Below are 19097 nucleotides of genomic sequence, written 5' to 3'. Positions count from 1 at the left end.
TCAGAGCTTGAGATAACTTTTTTGGATTATTTTTATTCAGCTCTGAAGGGGCTAAATTCATAACTTCTCTCCCAGAATCATCCCAGAATAACAGTTTCTATTCAGTCTAACTAAAAACAAATATGAAAGACCATGACAAGATTTCGGGTGGTGGACTCCACTCTCCAAAGTATGGGCCACTAAGAAATGAGTGTGTAGGCAAAAATCTAACTTACTGCAAGTTATTAACTTAGGTATATATATATATATATGTATATAATATATATATAAAATTTTATATATATAAAATATTCGAGGGAGATGGGTACAAACATGTATTTAATTTGCTACTGATGAAAGTTTCTCCTCATGGATGGACAGCAAAGAGCTCCATGCTGTATGTAACGTGTCTCACCTCTGTGAACTAAGCGCATCCGTGGCAATGAGCCGACAAACCGGCGAGCCGGGACACTGGGTCTAAGCAAAGGCGCCCTGTGACTACACCCACCAGCAAACTTCTAACAGGTCTTATGTAGCTAGGTTATTTTAAAAGTTATGTGGGTGAAATGTTTGCCTCCGCTCTTGAGTTTGGAGAGTTAGGAAGGAAGAAAAAGAGAAACTTTCGTGGTTTAAAAATCACTTCGCAAAATTTCTTGATGCGGAAACTCAGGGACCAGCTGAGAAGGGTAGAAAGGATCACAAGAGCAGAGGTTGGGGAGGGTCAGAGACCAGCAGCATCTGCCAGCTGCACTGGATCCCTGCGCTCATGAGCCCACAGCAGCTGTGGCTGTCTTCCCAGAATCAAGCCAAGCAACATATCGGCATAAGATTTAAAAAGCTCCCACTCCTGAGGCGCTATGGGTAGATGATGGCTTCCAGGGGAGGGAAAGTTAATTTTCTTCAAAGATGTAACTCCTGGTAGGCCGAGCATGTTCCAAGGGATGATCCTGCGCCAGGGTCACAAGGGTACAAATCAGGGTCCAGACCTATTTCAACAGGGGGAAGAATGTGAAGTTTAGGCTTGGGGAAGTATGATGGATCGGGAAGAGGTTAGGAGGCTAGTGGGAAGCAAATATGACCAAAATACACTGTATAAAATTGTCAAAGAATTAATAAAAATATTCTAAAGAAAAATCACTTCTACATCGTAAAGTGCTGAACACTACTCGTCAAAAAAAACACTCAGCTCGTCCTGAGAGAACCAAGAACTCCTTTTGTCTTTGTCAGCCAGGGAGTTGTCTTGAGAGGAGCTCTGACAACTTGGGGAGAGCCAGCAGCAGGGTAGACAGGAGCGGGTGCTGGTTGTAGCCCTGTTTCCACCAGGGAGCTTCCAGAGCACTCAAAACTGCAGCAGTATTGAGGGCAACGTTAAGTTGGGGGTTCACAGAGGACACAGTGGGGCTTGAACGTGGAGAGGAGCAGACACCCTGAGTGTGGATAATCTCAAAGGACAGTACGACCTGAGAGAGGGGTTTGGGGCCACTGCATGTTTGATCTAAGATAAGATCCTGACCCAGCCACGAGAGCAGGGGAATGTGACTCAGTAACAGGGCCCAGCGGAGCAAGGCGCTGCAAAATAAATAAAAACAGTGTTTCCAAGGTAAGAGAGACATTCTCTCCTCATTTCTGGTTCTGATTGGGGCTGCCCTTCCCTTTCAAGAACATAGAGCGCATGCCTAGCCCCGCTCACTGTTTATCAGGTCCTCAAGTGAAGATGCAGTTCTGCCCCAGGGAACAGGGTGGGAGGAGGGTGGCTTCCCCACACAGCCCTGCCTCCTGGCAGAGTCTTCTCTGAATGCAAATGACTGAACTTGTCACTTGCCAGACTCCAGCCACTATGAGAGATGGTGTGTATGAACCTCCAGGGCAGGGACATGGCCAGGAAGGACCTCTCCTGAGACAACCAAGACAGGAACCATCTAATCGATTCCTAGCGCCAACAAAGGCAAGAACGCAGGGGCTGTGGGAAGCCTCTAGTTTCTTCTCCTTGTCCTCCTTCAACATTCCCATTTCTGATATCTTAGAACCTTCTTAAGCTTCCCTGTAGATTCTGACAAAGTAGGGTAGGATGTTCCAGATGGCCTTGTACTGAGGGGGAGAGACAGGAATATGGATCAGAAAGTCCCACCCTGAGCAGGATGGTACTGCCATGGTTGTCTACACACATACCCCATACATCCGTGTGGTGTCAGCCAGCCAGCATACCATTAATTCTAGCAAGTCTGAGAGACCTGAGTTAAATAGCCAAGGCTGATTAGGGCTCATGACTTTGGACCTCCCGGTCCATAATCAACAGACTTCATTGTTTGGGGACCACAGTGAGGGGCACAGAGTAAGGCAAACTGCTCGTGTCATGGTTAAGTGGGGAAAAAACAGGAAGAGGACGTGGCAGAGGTCCTACTACCTCTTCTAGGACATATCCTCTGTGACCTACAGACCTCTCCTATAGCTGCCAATAGCACCAAGCTGGAAAGCAAGACCATAACAAGAAGCTCTGCAGAGCTATTCCAGGTGCAGCTCCAGCCGTTGTTGTCCAGTTATCTTCTAGGGGTAAAGGGGGTTTAAGTCCAAAATCACCTCTAGAATGAGCTACACAGTCTCAAAGCCAAGAGACCACGTACAGCAGCAGGGACAGAAATGGATCAAGGATACACTATGTGCTTTCCAACAAAAGAAAGAATTTTGATGTCTATTAGAAGGCAAAAAGCTACTCCAGTAAGAAAGCCACTGCTTGGTCCTATGCATTCTTCCAGATGTTTCTTCCGAAGCTACAACTTGTAGGACCTTGAAGTGGCTAGAAGAGCAGTTCTCAACCTCTGGGCAGAGATCCCTGCGGGGGGAGGGGCATTGGCCCTCTCACAGGGAAAGGACAGATAAGACCACCACCAGAAAACACAGATACTTACATTACAATTCATAACAGTAGCAAGACTGCAGTTATAAAGTAGCAACAAAAATAATTTTATGGCTGGGAGTCACCACAACATGAGGGATTGTATTAAAGGGTCACAGAGTATCAGGAAGGTTGAGAACCACTCGGCTAAAAGACTCCAACGTGCTAAATCTCGAGATCTGGCTACAGACACCAAACTTCTGTCTTGATCTCTAGGGCGACCCGGAAATGCATACAAGGTTTTATATACAGCAGGCAATCAGAACGTGCATACAGAAAGTATTCAGTCAAACCATAAGAAACAAGTCCCTTTAAAATTGGGGAAAAGGCAAACATTTAAAAGGACTAGCTACAGAGTTGATAATCAATACTAAGAGGTCATTTAGGAGCATCCCTGTGCTGTCAAGAAGCCACCGAAGCGCTGCTTTGCTCTCTTGAGGTGTTTCCCAGGAGCCTGAACTGGGACATTTACAGCTCATTCTCAGAAGCTTCCCTGAAGCTCTCTGTATTTCTGTGTTGTGTCTTCTTTATGAAAAACTTGACTTCTTAAACAGGGATTTCAACCATAACACTAAAGGAAGCCATCTTATCGTCATATTGTCTTAGCAGATCTTACATTTTGGGACCTACTGAAAAGTGCAAAATGAAGATTGGAAGATGTTTGAAGAATGAAGCATTCTGGACTGTGTTTCACCTGCTCACTAGGGAACCCACTTTGGCTCAAAGTCCAGACCCTGTGCCACGGCAAGAGCCTGGTAAGGATGTGCTACCCACTGGCAAGAGGCTTACTGACACTGCTGATGGATTTTATTAGCTGACTTACTTGAACGTAGTTGTCAACAACTCCCCAAGCAAAGCCACAAGGAAATGTCCCTTCTAAGGGTTGGTTTTCAGGTAAAGGAGGGAAGCCATTGTTCTCTATCAGCTTCTGGTAGAACAAGGCCGAAGACTTCGGCAACAGCTCCTTGTCCTGACTCAGAAAGTCGACATAGAAGAGTCCACGTCGGATGCTGTAGCCCCTGTGCCACTCGAAACCATCCATGAGGGACCAGGCAGTATACCCAATGACGTCGACCCCATCCAGCCTGATGGCTGCAGAGGGAAGAGAGGACAAGAGCAATGTCATCCTCCACGGGGTTTTGTGTGACTTTTCCACTTAAAGAAACAAGGCAAAGGGCTGGAGAGATGGCCCAGTGATTAAAAGCACTGGCTGTTCTTCCAGAAGACCCAGGTTTGGTTGCCAGCACCCACGTGGTGGCTCATGGCTGTGTCTCCAGTCTCAGGGGATCTGATGTCCCCTTCTTGCATGTGGTGCAATACACACATGCAAGCAAACATTCACACACATAAAATAAAAATAAATAAAATCTCAAAAAAAATTAAAAGGAAGAAACACGTCAGGCATATTTCTTCTTGTTTGGTAAACAATTTTTTTCCTGTTCACAAATCTAGTTAAATCTACCAATCAGTGTCTTCATAGACAGTTTTACCTCCGCAGTAGTAGACAGTTTCCAACCCCAGAGGCTCTGGGATATCTTGTTCTCCCTACCCGGGGCACCAAGCATTGGGACTTGTGTCTTCTTTTCATTCCTACCCTGTGGATGGAGCCAAGGGCCTTGGGATGCCAGGCGCATACACTATACCTGACCCACTTCTGCAGTCTTTAGCTCTCTACCTTCTAACTTACCCAGATCATATCAATATTCTTCTTGCTTTAAAAAGCGCTTTATTATCGAAGGAGGGAGACAGTGGTGGTTATAAATGACCAATATACATTGTATAAATGTATGGAGGTTTCAAAGAATAAAAACACTGAAGAAAAAGCATTTTATTCAGCTTAAACAAATGAACTAAAACGTGTACTGAGAGCTAGAGAGCCTGAGATTTGTAATATTGTATTTTATAACCTAACGATGTAGAAGAAAAACTGCGAGTTGACCAATTTGAACTATTAGTCCTGTTTTGCTGTTTCATCAACAAATTATCAAAATTCCTTTTATGGAACTTTGAAAATTAATTTTTAAGTTTCTGAAGGGCCCAAATGAGAGAAGTGTTACATAAGGACATTCTTGCTACTGCCCACATTATCCAATTGCAGCAAAATTTAGATATCTACATTTTTCAGATAGTCTTAAAGGTGTGTGTAGGTGTAGTATGTGTGTATGTTGTGTGTGTGTGTGTGTGTGGTGTGTGGTATGTGTGTGGTGTGTGTGATATTATGCATATACTGTGCAATGTGTGTGTGTATATGATGTGTTATGTGTGGTGCTGTGTATGATGCTGTATGTGTATGATGTGTGGTGTGTATATGTGTGTGTGATATGTGGTGTGTGTGTGTATATGATGTATTGTGTGTGGTGCTGTGTGTGATGCTGTATGTGTATGATGTGTTGTGTGTGTGTATTATGTATGGTGTGTGTGTATTATGTATGATGTGTGGTGTGTATGTGTGTGTGGTGTGGTGTGTGTATGATGTGTAGTGCGTGTGTGTATGTGCTGCTGTGTGTATGATGTGTGGTGTGTGTATATGTATGTATAGAGGGTGCTGAATTTTGGCAGGAAATGGGAATTTTCCTTGAAAACCTACCTTTTAGGGTTTCCATTATAAACTTCTTGAGGTAATACATGTATTTGGCATCATCTCTCTTGGTAGTCCCTGAGACAAACCAACCATTTTCCACAATAAATATTTGAGGGTGGTTATATTCCAGATCTATCCAAGTCAGGAGCTGCCTCAGGCTGGGAGATTCCAATTGTCGGAACTTCATGTGAGGGTCCAGTAGTTGAAAACTCAAGGTTGGTCCAAAGGAAAGAGCAAAAAAGTCAGCGGTTCCCCTGACAAACCTCTTCTCGGACTCAGTAAAAGCAGGCAGAAGTGAGGAGAGGTTGCTCCTCATGCTCTCTGGGTAGTCCCCGTCGATAAATATGGGTTTGGCAAACCAGCCCAGCACAAAATCGAGAGACTTCTGGCACTCTCCGATGTTGTGGTCAGTCATTCTTCTAGGACTGATCCAGTGGGAACTCAAGGCAATGGACACCTGGCCTCCCTGAGTGGGGCGGAAGGAGGTGTTGTAGAGATGCCAGATTTTGGCATGAGCCTACGGAAAGAAAAACACGGTGAGTTTCTCCCTGACTTTGAAGAGATATGCAAGGCCCGCTGGAGCCCCCAGCCCCACTGACACCTGACTTCCATCGGGCCCACCGCAGAGGCTCAGCTATCCCATGGAAGGCTGCCCGACAGAGAACTGCCACATGGGAGATTTCCAGTATGTTTCAGTAGCCAATGGAAAAATGTACATCTGTTGTGTTGAGTGCATAATTATGGTTTACACTGGAAAAATTAATAAAATAAGAATGTGTTATAATAATAGCTAATAGCTTACTGATAAGTTATCTTTGGATTATGTACTTTTAAATTAAGGGGCTTGGTAAAAAAAAAAAATCTTCCATCTGTGACCATACCAGGAATTCCTAAGTAGGATTATATGTTTTTTCCTAAGAGACCGGGAGTTTCCAAATGGACTCCAGTTGTTTGAGTCAATCGGCTATTTCTCATTTGTCTCCCGTCGTCAGAATCCTAAGACGTGCTCCCACAATCCTTGTTTTTCCCTCTGAATCAACACCATTAATTGAAAGATGAACCTTAGTTATCTTGGCTCATCCTTCAGGGGGCTGAGACAATGCTGGCTCCTCGAAGTGCGAGTGCGGGAGACCAGCCAGGAGCAAGAGACAACCAAACCCAGCTGTGAGGACCTGGGCTACCAAGGCGTGGCCTGGAGTCCCTGGAGTGTTGCTTTACGCGGCCAAATGCGTGTTTCCAGAAAATGCTGCTTGTTCCTTTTTGACTTAACACTGAAGCTAATCTGGGCTTCATTCCCTCTTTACCCTTGAACTCCGTGATTAATTCTTCCTATTCTCCTACAAAACAAGGGCTGTTTGTCAGCCTTTTATCCCCCCAACACACATTTGGGCAACTGCCCTTATCTTGCTGCTTGACGCTGCGTAGTTTCCAGAATGACCGATCCAACGTCCCTCTCACGGCATGAGCCGGAGGACCTTCCGCTGGCTACTCCAAATACCCTCTTCCTCTTCCTCTGATATTCTTCTGGTTTGTCTCAGCGCAGGCATCCAAGAATGGCCTCATCATTCACCTTCCAAGTTCAGTGAACCGTTCAATGAAGCAAATTTGTTTACATCCCTCATGTTGACTTTCTTAACAATATCCCCCATTTCACCGAGAGCAATATCTCATGATCTGAAGCAGCTGTCTATAAGCTAAGACAAGAATAAAAACTGAACTGTTGAGCAAGGCAACAACGGCTGTGGCCTGTAGGACTGGAGCACTAAGACAGTCAGTCCTCCTCGCTGTCGCCGGCTCGCCTTGGAACCCTGGCGTCCTGAATCTAATAGGCATAGAATAGGGGCAGAACCGGAAGAGCTACACAGGAGGATGAAACAGAAGCACCACACTGTCCAGGCCTGCCTGGGCTGTAGAGTGAGGCCTGTCTCCAAACCTTTACAAAGGAGAAGAGGGAGGGGAGGAGAGAAGGCAGGAACACTGGGGTATAGCTCAGTTTTAGAGCATTTACTAGCTCATAAAACGCCCTAGCTTTAAACAAACAAAAAACACCAAAGAAGAAAATGAACCGCCCTTTCATGCAACACTAGAGATTGACCTAAAAGATGTTATCTAGAGCAAAGGAGTCGGGACCCAAAGGACACTCACACTATCCTGTGAGCCATTTGCAAGAAGAACCATGGCTGCCTATGGAGGGTGAGGACCAGTGAGGAGTTAGAGGAAGTTCTAAGACTCTGTGCCTCTCTCTGCAGGGGGTTTGTCACAAGGATGAACAGTGTCCCAGGTGTCTTCTCTGATGCCATGACAGAAGACCGACCAGAGCAGCTGGGGAAGGGAAGGGTTCCTTTGGCTCCCACGCAGGAACCTCAAGGCACAGTCTAAAGCGGAGATCCCAGAGTAACTTTCTGGCTTGCTGAGCCAGCTTTCTGATAGAACCCAAGCTTAGCTGCCCAGAGATGGGGCTGCCCACCACGCACTGGGCCCTCTTCCATCAATGAAGAAAGGCCGCACAGACATGCCTGCAAGACAACCTGAAGGAGGCACCCCCACCCCCCCAGCTGAGGCTCCTCTTCCAAGGGGGATTAAGTTGACAAACGAGATAATCCATCACACATGGGGTTGCCGAAGCTCATCAGATTGCCAGCAAAAGATTGAAGATTTATAGGGACACAGATCGTGAGTATACTACTAGCCATAAAGATAGTCAGAGTTGTAAATTACCCAAGGTTTATGTGACAAGAAACAATGATTTCCTCTGAAACATAAACTCAACTCTGCGACAACAGGGATAATTCATTACTTTAAAAAAATCTGTTATTTTGTTTTTATATTTGTTTATTTATTGGTTTTTCGAGACAGGGTTTCTCTGTAGCTTTGCAGCTTGTCCTGGACAAGCCTGTAGAAGAGGCCGGTCTCCAACTCACAGAGATCTACCTGCCTCTGCCTCCTGAGTGCTGGGATTAAAGGTGTGTGCCACTGCCCAGCTTTTTTCTTTTTTAAGTTATTTTGTTTTAACATTCATTTGGGCACTTTGCTGAGAGGTTCAAAGACTGATATCTTCTCATGGAGCTTAAATACCAGGGAGGAGATGGCAAAGAAAGGAGGGTGGCAGGTGCCAGCAGGGGAAGGGGTTAGCTAGACTGGAAGGGCTGGCAGGGCATCACTTGAGGAGAGGCCCAGCCAATAAAAAGTAACCAACGTTAACTAGGGCAAGGGTCAGGGAATTATAGCAGGGCATCCAGGCAGAGCTGAGCAATCGTCTAAGGGAATAGACTCCGACGGTTCCAATCCTGCACCCTTCCGAGCCTTGTCACCACAGACCGGCTTCTCTGTTAGCGGGCTAGAAAGCTGGCTCAGCCATTAACGGATAGGCTCACAACCAAACATATAAAACAGGAATAGCAACGACATCTTCTATTCCCATCCTTGTGAGAATTAAAAAAGTTGATACTGGTTAACTATGCCTAACCCCCAAACCCTAACTCTGAAATGCTCCAAAATTCAACATTCGTTAAGACCCAGTATAACCACCAGAGGTGAAAACGCCCATCAGCCTTCACGGCAGGGTTCTCCGTCAAAAGGCAGATGCTCTGCAAAAACTGGCCCGAGGAAACCACTGCACACAAGACATGAATGAATCTTGTGTCAGCTGGCACTCCACCCCAAGGTATCTCATTGTGTATGTGAAAATGTCGCAAAGTCCAGGATGTGAATGACTTCTCGACTCAGCCGCTGGGGGAGAGGCTTACTCAGTCTTTGCGTGGGTGGCTGCCACTGTGACTGCTGCCTAAGAAGCACCATGTGTTTATCCCTCGACTGCAGTCACAATGCCATTTGTGTTATGATTTTCAAAAGATGGCTGGATATGAGGTAGAGAATGGGAAGCCAGCAGGGAACCCAACCTACCAGTTAGGCAGCTGCTGCAATAATGATGGTGCCGGGCAAAAGAGGACGGCCCTTTGGGCCACTGGTCCAAGTGAGATATAGTGATGGGCAAGGAGATGCTGGTTGTGGCCAGCCTGAAGCTATCACTGATGTGGGATCAGCGTAGCCGATGTGCTGGATGCCACACGTGGGATGTAAGAGAGGAAGGGAATCACAGACAACAAAGGAAGCCCCAAGTCAAGGTGCTCAAATTCTCTTCAAGACATAGAGTCGCTGTCTCGAGGAAGAAGGCAAAGGTAAAAAAGTCACAGGTGATGCTAGCGCTCGTTCTAATACACCTTGGGGACCACACTCAGTGGGTCATTTTGTTGTGACTGTTCCTCAGATTTAAAAATTAAAATTAAAATGGAATAATTCTTAGAAGATTAATTTAATCCTGTGAAAATTAATGTAAAATCTTAATTAAATTAACCGAGACCAACAGTGAAAGAATTGAAATGTGGCCCGTAAATAGAAAGTAATTCAGTTACCCGTGTGTGTCACTCTGAATCCAAGGGCAGTGGTGTGGTTAACGTCCCGGGGGGATCTTAGAAGACAAACAATTGAGACATTTTAGGGAAACATAGGTTTTTGTTTTTGCTTTCTTCCCACCTCCCCCTCCTTTGGCATTCTTCCCCTCAACTTTAAGAACAGTGGCACATTTGAGGACTTTCTCAAGGTCACCTTTGCGTTGCGTGAGTTACACAAGCTAGCTGACTGGCCTAATGCCCATGTTTATAGAGCAAATTGTCCTCTTATTTGTATCAGCACAACTCTGTGGATTATAAACTGCGGTTCCTTAACAGAATTTCAATCAGTCTCTTATAAAACACTCATGTAATGATTTCCCCAAAATAAACCTTCTGTGTTTTCCATGTACAGAACCGCCAGCCGTCTCCACACAGAGCCCCTTAAAGTTGCAGAGCCAAACCTAACTCTCAGGTAGACAAACAGAATAAAATCATGGCACCTGGAGTGATTAGCCTTGCCTTGACTGAGGACGTGTGTGTGTGTGTGTGTGTGTCTGTGTCTGTGTCTGTGTGTCTGTGTGGTATGTATGTGTGTGTGTCTGTGTGTGGTATGTATGTGTGGTGTGTGTGTGTGGAATGTATGTGTGGTGTGTGTGTGGTATGAATGTGTGTGGTGTGTGTGGTATGCATGTGTGTGGTGTGTGATGTGTGTGTATATGGTATGTGTGCTGTGTGTCTGTGTGTGTGGTTTGTGTGGTGTGTATGGTGTATGTGTGTGGTATGTATGTGTGTGTGGTTTGTATGTGTGTGATATGTATGTGTATATGGTATGTGTGCTGTGTGTCTGTGTGTGTGGTTTGTGTGGTGTGTATGGTGTATGTGTGTGGCATGTGTATGTGTCTGTGTTTGTGGTGTGCATGTGTAGTGTGTTGTAGTGTACATGTAGTGTGCGTGTACCTCTGGTATCATTCCTCAGGGGCTCTCTATCTTGTCTTTTTGAGACAGTGTCTGTCATTGGAACCCAGCAGCTATTCTAAGGTGGCTGAACCTGTGACCCCCGGGACCAGCCTCTCTCTGTCTCTTCAGTACTGAGGTTACAAGAACATGAACTGTGACTTTTTTGTTTTCACGTATGTTCTATGGACCAAACTCAAGCAAGCACCTTACTGACTACAGCATCACCCAGCCCTCTAACGAGGACCCTGTTCAGCCACTTCTTTTTGTGGCTATGATAAAGACACCAAGACCAGAAGCAATTTGTGGAGGAAAGGGTTTATTTGGCTTCACATCCCTGCCACCATCCATCACCGAGGGAAGTCAGGGCAGAAACTAACCGAATTATGCTGACCCACAGATAATCGTGCAGAGTGTTAGCCAACTCATGGGATTACACACATGTTAGAGCTAGCACACACAGGACAGGTGTCTTAGTTTGATTTCTGTTGCTGTCATAGACCAGGACCAGAAACAACTTGTGGGGAAAGGGATTTCTTTCAGCTCATACGGGTTACACCCCACCCATCGCTAAGGGACCTCAGGGCAGTAACTCAAGCAGGAGCTTAAGCAGAGACCGCAGAGGAACGTTGCTTACTGGCTTGTCCCCACCCCTGGCTTATTCCATCTGCCTCGTTATACACGCCAGCAGCACTTGCCCAGGGGAACACTGCTGACCATGGACTGGACCCTCCCACATAAACCCTTAACCAAGAGGATACCAATCTTATGAGGGTATGTTATCAGATGACGCTAATGTGTCAAGGTGACCAAAAACAAAACAAAACCAAACCACCTAGCCCAGCATTTTCAAGGACTTGTACCAAGGGCACGATTGCTATCTATCATCTCTCCTGGAGGACCACAGACATTTCAAATGCTTTCCTATTTCTCTGATTTTTCTGTACATATTGCTCATCACATGAGAAACAAAATATCTTAAAGTCCTGGATTTCCAAGCTTGCAGAATTTCCACTGCAAACTCCCCACTGCTCTGCTTCTCTGCACGGATACTCATCTATCCTGACTGTCTGGCTGTTTTCAGTTTCTCACTAGTTGGAAGCCGTGGATCGTTCGAGTAATTAAATCCTTGCATTCAGGAATTATTGATTCGGTGATCTCCTCTTCCTGCATCTTTCGGGCATCCCTCACGCCCCCAAATGTGAAAACAGGACAGTTGCGTACATTTCAACCTTCTAATGCCGGAAAAATAGTATAGCTAGAAATACTTATTTTGTTCTCAGAGTTCCTAAATTATTAATGCTGGAAGGTGTGGGGCAGGCGTTCTTAACCTGGTGGGGTTGCGACTCCTTTGGGGGTCTCATATCAGATATCCTGCATATCAGATGTTTATATTGTGATTCATAACAGTAGCAAAACTATGGCTATGGAGTAGCAATGAGATAATGTTATGGCCGGAGTCACCACAACATGAGGAACTGTATTAGAAGAGCACCGTGTTAGGAAGGTTGAGAACCACTGCTCTAGCGATTCCTGGTTATTGTCTGCCAAGTGGTCTCCTTGATGGAATTGTTCTTTTTGACTGGGTTTTGTTTCACCAAATCACCTGGACCTCTACAAAAGAAACGTAAGATCACAGCGTTTAACTCAAGCAACTGCGCTCTCTTCTCAAGCCGGAGCCGCCTTTTAGGAAAGACGTGAAGGAAGCAAACATCTCTCCAGCACCGTCTGTTTAATAGCACGATCAGAAACCATAGACGGAAGGCGCCGGTCTAAGAATGTGCCTGGTTTGCTGCAAAAACAACGCTACCCACGTAGTTAGCATGAATGACTAACAGTTTATGACTTTTAGAAAGTAAGTTTACAATAGAGACTATGGGAGCAGGATATGAAAAGGTGGTCGCTTGCTTATAAATTTAAAAATGTTGGGTTTTGTTTGTTTGCTTGTTTGGACACAGGCTCTCAGTATGTAGCCCTGGCTGTCCTGGAACTCACAAAGCAGACCATGCTGGTTTGAAACTCACAGAGATTCACCTGCCTCTGCCTCCCGAGCGCTGGTGTGCGCCACCACACTTGGCATAAAAAGTTCTGAATGTGAAGTGAAGTGGGTTGGACAGGAGTACCTAGAGATGAGCTGAAGATCCGGGATGGTGGTCAAAGTCTCAGTGCTCAAATCATCTGCTGCAGGAAACAGTGGGAACAGCTGGAGGCTGGGATGCATTGTCCCCCAAAACATAGACACTACTACAGTGCTGACTAAGGTGACAGCTGTGGGACTTCTGAGAGGTGGCTCGAAGCACAGGATGGAAAGCACATTGTTCCCGCGCCCACCAGCCAGCATCGACCAGGAGGCAGGGTCGGCTCCAGCAAGCATCATCGGGCTTCAGCGGCCTGGTGCAGGATGTTACTGTCTGGGACCAGTGTGACTTTGCTCCGCACCTAATCCCCCTGTGCACCAGTCCTGGCATTTCCACAGTAATTACTAAGGAGCAGTGTGTAGGTGCGTGGGTGTGTCTGTGCGTGCATGCATGTATGTGGTGTACAAGTGTGTCTGTTTGCAAGAGAAGAAGAAAAGCAGTGTTTCACGCTGCTGAAACGGGGGAGCAACACCCTGAAGTCAGGCCCTTGAAGCTCTTCCTCAGTTCCATATCCTCATCAAGCCCAGCTTTTCCTTCAGTGGATGCCAGCCCAGCTTCCTCACATGCATACATTTGCATATATTTACATGTTTAGTCCTCATTTTCACACTCAGCTAAAGTGCTCTAGCAATGCACCAGAATGAAAGCCAGGGCAGGGTTTCTAATCAAGCTGTAGCTTCGGAGTTTTGTCACCTGAGATGGTCTTGTCTTGGTTTTGCTGAGTGGGGTAAGTAAAAGGTCTTTTTCACTGGCTTCAAAATTCTTCAAAGGAAGCCATGTATAGTAGAACACACCATTAATGCCAGCACTCAGGAGGAAGAGGCAAACAGATCTCTGATTTTGAGGCCAGCCTGGTCTACACAGGACAGACAGACATATATATTATATACATATATACCATATACATATATGTATCTATGCATGTATATATCATACACACACGCATATATATATATTCAAAGAATGGGAAAAAATCATAGCTCACACTAGACAAACACATCAGTAAATTTCAGATTAAGCTTTGTGCCTCAGTATTTATCTATGCAGAACTTGACAACAATCACTAAATCATTCTACCTGATACTAAATAACATTGCTACAAAAATTCTTCTAGGACTTGGAGAGGTGGCATTGTGGTTAAGCCATCTTGTGGAGGACTTGGGTTCTGTTCCCAGCACCCACATGGTGGCTCCCAACCATCTGTGACTCCTGTCCTAGTGCTCACAGCGCCCTCACCTGGTCTCCTCAGGTAGTACATGTATGTGGTGCACAGACATACATACAAGCTGTCAAAATCCACATACATAAAAATAAATAACCTAAAATAAACCACTCCCAAATCCCTGATGTTAGATCGTTAATAAAATAGCCCAGCTCACAGCCAGATCTGTCACTGGGCGAGACGGCAAGCCCACTGTCGTGACTGGAGACATGGGAGAGTGCCAATATTCCAGGTTGTGCCTCTATTTTTCTAATGGCAGAGAACCGTGAAGGAACAGGGAGGGAGGCGCACGGTTAGATGCGGAACAGAGACAAGACTGTGAGCTCGGAGACAGGTGCCGCCTCAAGGTCAGCAGAGGCCTCCCACAGTCCTTCTGTCAAGCAGGACCTCTCCTGTCCATCAACATCTGTCACAATCATTCTGGAATACCCTCACCAAACAACTCCTTTTGGCTTTCAGCAACAGAGGCAAGTGCTTTTTCTCCCATAACTGCCACCTCTGCTTTCTGAGCGCTCTCCTTTCTCACCAGGTTCTTCTGCTTTGAATCAGACAGCAGAGCAGCCCCGCTCTCCCTGAGCCTTCCTGGTGGTCCTCTGGAAAGCTCCCTGACTTTTTAAATTGCTCGCTTCCACTTACAGGCAAGAACACGTCAACTCAACAGGGAAGAATGACAGGTGGATGCATTTCTCCGTCAACAGACAGGGTAAAGATTACAGAAAAATGTAATGTGCCTTATGGATTTGTAGCTAGTACACATCAGTCCATCCGCCCTCCCACCCTCTTCTCATTGACCTGTTTGTGGCGGAATGCTACTCAGGCCACAGGCTGTGACTCACCCCGAGTGTGGCCTTGCCGGCTCTGGCCACTGAAGTAGACATGATACAGTGCGTATGATGACAGTGGCACCGCTTCTGGGGCCTTCTGTGTTCTGTCAGCAAGGGGAGTGACAGGCATCAACAAACACATCAAAATGCATTAGAATGCAGTGGGCACTTCAAAGAGGAGGAGGGAAAGGAGGAGGAGAAGGGGGAAGAGAAGGAAAAGGGAGGAGGGGGGAGGAAGGGGAGAAAAAAGAGGAGGAGGAGGAGAGGAAGTAGGTGAGAAAGAGGAGAAGGAGGAATAGGAGGAGAAAAAGGAAAAGAAGGAGGAAGAGGAGGAGGAAGAAGGAAAGGAAAAGAGGGAGAAAGAAGAGGAAGGGGAGGACGGGGGCTAAGGGAGGAGGGGGAGGAACAAAAAGACCTGGTGTGTCAAAGAGGGGAGCTAATTTTTCAGAGATGTTTGGTTTGGTTCTGTTGGGGGGGGCACTGTTTGGTGGCGCACACCAGAGTCTTTATTCTTCCATTGCTATGATGTGGTTTGAACCTCTTTACTTCTATCTCCGCAGAGGAGACATTGCATGTACCCCTACCAGCAGCATTTCCCTTGCTCTCCGGAAGCATCTTCTGGATCACCATCTTCCCGAAGGTGATGCCCACCTCCAGGGCTTTTCACTTCCATTACCCGTGGCAAATGGCACCCCTGAAGGATCAGAGAATAAGACTGGCCAGGCAGGTCTGCCCCGAGGCCTCAGCCCCAGACACAGGCAATCTCGCCCCGTCCAGACCCAGGAGAAGTGTTCCTTACAACCTGCCTTTGTGATCAAAAATAATTGCCAAAGACTATCTTTATCACTAAAAGGAAAAGCTGCTGATGTCCTTGGCCTTTGCTCAGGTTAATTTTCAAACGTTTACCCAGGGGTTTTAACAGCACCTGAGCCTCTTGGCTTCACAGCGTGGACCTGTCATAGCAAAGAAAGAACTGGCTTCTAGCTGGGGGGTTCACAGAACTCTCCAATTTTCCTGCATTTTCGGGAATCACTGTCATCCAGAGTGGTCGAGAGGTTTGTTTGCTTTCTTTTTATAAAGTGGGCCCTAATGAGTCATCTCTTCAGAAGCTGAGCTATCAAGCCCATGAAACTCTTTCTGTAGAGTTTCACCAGCAGCACCTGTGAGTTTCAAGTTTCTGGATCTCCCAGAAGCACCTCCCCATTTCCTGCCTGGAAATTATCACCTCCACTTCCTGTTAGGTTGAGCTGTTTTAAACGGAAGGTCAGAATGTGTTTGGTGAAGAAGTGAGCACAGAATTAAGCTGACATGCTGACAGGAGAAGATATTCCAGAGAGAAACTTGCTCCTCCCTTGGCCACTAGACTTTTAAAACAATGGCCCTCAAAGAAATAAATCCCGACTCCAGGAATTCAACCTTGGGAGAAGGAAAGTGAAGCCCTCGTACCAGCTAGAGAGGGAACTTGGTTCCTGGGAGAGATTCCACAGCTTTGACCGCTTCATTAATATATGCATATTTTCAAGTCTATTTTTTTTCCATCTTTTCTATGAAATTGTAACACTCCTGCAGAAAAGGTGTCTTCCCGTCTCTGTTAGGGACAAAGTGTTAATAAATACACTTACCATTATCACCTGGCTTCCTGATTTCTTTGAAGATGCATTGGCTTTATGAAACTAAATGCCTGTCTGTACCAAGGTCTCTGGTTCTGTGGCTAGAGAAGCAGGGTGAGGCAGGGAGAAGAAAACAAGACCCCCAAATGCAACAGCAGGACCCTTGGAGTGGCTAAAAGGCTGACTGGGGGACCAGAGGCAGAAGGGAGGCCAAATTTGCACATTGTGTCTTCCCCTGGCACAAGAGGGACATTTTAAACATGAAGAGAAAGAAAACGAATGAAACATTTGGGTTCTTCCTGGCCTGGTGTGCTCCTATGGACTGGCCTCCTTTTGCATGTGCTCTCTGGTTACCAAAGACAGCAAGTCTATAGGAATCTGCATCCACTCCAAATCCATCAACTCCAAGAGTGGCCTCAGAGAACTGGCACTGGGTCATGCAGGAGCCATCAGACACCCTGAAGGATTACAGAACACTGGGCAATTAAAGGATGACAATTTTCTTTTTAAAAGATTTATTTCAGTTATATGTGTATGGCTGTATGCCTGCATGTATGTATGTGCACCAGGTACATGCAGTGTCCAAGGAGGCCAGAAGGTGGCGTCAGATCCCCCGAAAACTGGTGTGAACTGCTACGTGTGTCCTCTCAGGTCCTCCACAAGACCAACCGTATTAACCACTGAGCCATTTCTCCAGCCCTAAACGTCTTAATTTTAAAGGGAAGCAAATGTAAATCTCATAGTAACAACCCATGAGCAAACTGTAATTAAAGAGAAAAACCAAAGGAAAGATCATCGGAAGCCAACACAGATTAATAGAATTAGTCTAGTAAATTAGCCTCAAATAATTTGATAGTATTGTAGTGTTCATCTAGCAACAACACAATAGTTAAATCTCTAGATGCTATAAGTTTCTAAACCTTTGTGTGACGTGCTTGGGATTAAAAAGAAGAAAAGTAGGACATACACAACATAGTATAGATTTTGCTTAAAGAGCAGCATTTTGAAGGCATTCGATGGTTAAAAACTTGATGGTTGCTTCTTAATGACAAGGACTGATAGAAGTTTGGAGCACTGACTAACGGGAGGGCTCTACTGGAGAAGGTGACTCACACGTCCTCCAGGGCATACTCATAGCGATGCTTCTCTTTCACTGTAAGCAGACACGGAAATTCACAAGACATTATTCTGAAAACATGGAAATGTTCCAACGCTTGCCTCAAAATGAGTTCTATGGGCTGGACTGTTATAAATGTTATGACTAGCCAAATTAATTTTTAAAGTGATGATTAAAAAAATACCCACTTTCATTTTTATGGCAGTGATATATGTTTATGCTTTAAAAAGTCAAATAGTGGGGCTGACGAGATGGCTCAGCAGTTAGGTTTGAATTTACTGCTCACACTCTCTTATTGTAGCGGGATCCACCGGCGTCCTGTTTCATGGATGCTAACAGTTTAGCCCTCGTATACTGACAACTTAGCCTTGCAAACTTTTGGTTTCACTAACATCCGGGGCAGGCTTATGCCACCATCCTAAGTATTAGTCACAGATGAGCCATGCGGCAATGAAGCCCCTTTTCCCGGGTCTTGTTTTCTGTGAAGTTAGCAGTCACCTAGCCTTTTCATTTGCACGGTTTTCTCTGTGCCCGTGGCTCACTGATCTTACCATCCCCAGCATCTCGGCAGCACAGACTCCGGTTGGCTCACACCAACCTGGAGACATAGTTCAGGAGTCCTCCTCCTTTCTGCTCTGGCTCTTCTGGGCCTGCAGCACAGCTCGCCTCCCGGGCCAGCACTTCCCCATTACCTTGCCAGCGTACCCATGGCCTCTGCACACCGTGCTTCCTGCCTTCTGTTCTGTGATTTTACATGGAAGCTCGTCTCTAGCCCAGTGCCTCTCAACCTTCCTAATGCCGCAACCCTTTAACACAGTTCCTCATGTTGTGCTGACCCCCAACCACGAAATTATTGCACTGCTACTTCAGAACAGTAATTTTGCTACTTTTATGAATCATAATGTAAATATCTGATATGTGACCCCTGTGGGGGTCGAGACCGACAGGTTGAGAACTACTGCTCCAGAAACTTCCTGAGAAAGGACTCACAGGAAAAAAAATTTTTTGGTTGATGGTGTGGTGGTTATGAGAGAATTTCCATATTTTATACTCATGAGTAAGTGGCAGTATAGTAAGTTCTAGGTTGGAAATAATTATCTATCTATCTATCTATCTATCTATCTATCTATCTATCTATCTATCTATCTATCTATCATCTATCATCTCTGTCTGTCTGTCTGTTGGCTTTTTGAGACAGGAATTTCTCGGTGTAGCCCTGGCAGTCCTGGAACTCACTCTGTAGACCAGGTTGTCCTCGAACTCACAGAGATCCACCTGCCTCCTGAGTGCTGGGATTAAAGGCGTGCACCACCACTGCCTGGCTGGAAATAATTTTCACTGGGATGGCACTGCTCACTGGTCTTTGTGGTGGCCATGACAATATGTCA

General features: G+C 45.8%; 1 protein-coding gene across 1 annotated transcript in view; it reads right to left on the bottom strand.

Moving 5' to 3' along the window:
* The window catches only part of Kl (klotho), a 38658-nt gene that overhangs the window by 5490 nt on the left and 14071 nt on the right, over positions 1 to 19097 (bottom strand). Inside the window, exons 2-3 of the mRNA XM_050161845.1 lie at positions 5460 to 5970; positions 3696 to 3964 (exon numbers count right to left, since the gene is read on the bottom strand). Of these exons, the coding sequence (XP_050017802.1) occupies positions 3696 to 3964; positions 5460 to 5970 (780 nt within the window). The remainder of the gene's footprint in view (positions 1 to 3695; positions 3965 to 5459; positions 5971 to 19097) is intronic.

The sequence above is a fragment of the Alexandromys fortis genome, unplaced genomic scaffold, assembly GCF_014885135.2.
Source record: "Alexandromys fortis isolate MF-2015 unplaced genomic scaffold, M_Fortis_MF-2015_v1.1 scaffold_118, whole genome shotgun sequence".
NCBI lineage: Eukaryota > Metazoa > Chordata > Mammalia > Rodentia > Cricetidae > Alexandromys > Alexandromys fortis.
Note: the sequence above shows the minus strand (reverse complement) of the source record. Positions and strands in the feature narration are given on the sequence as shown.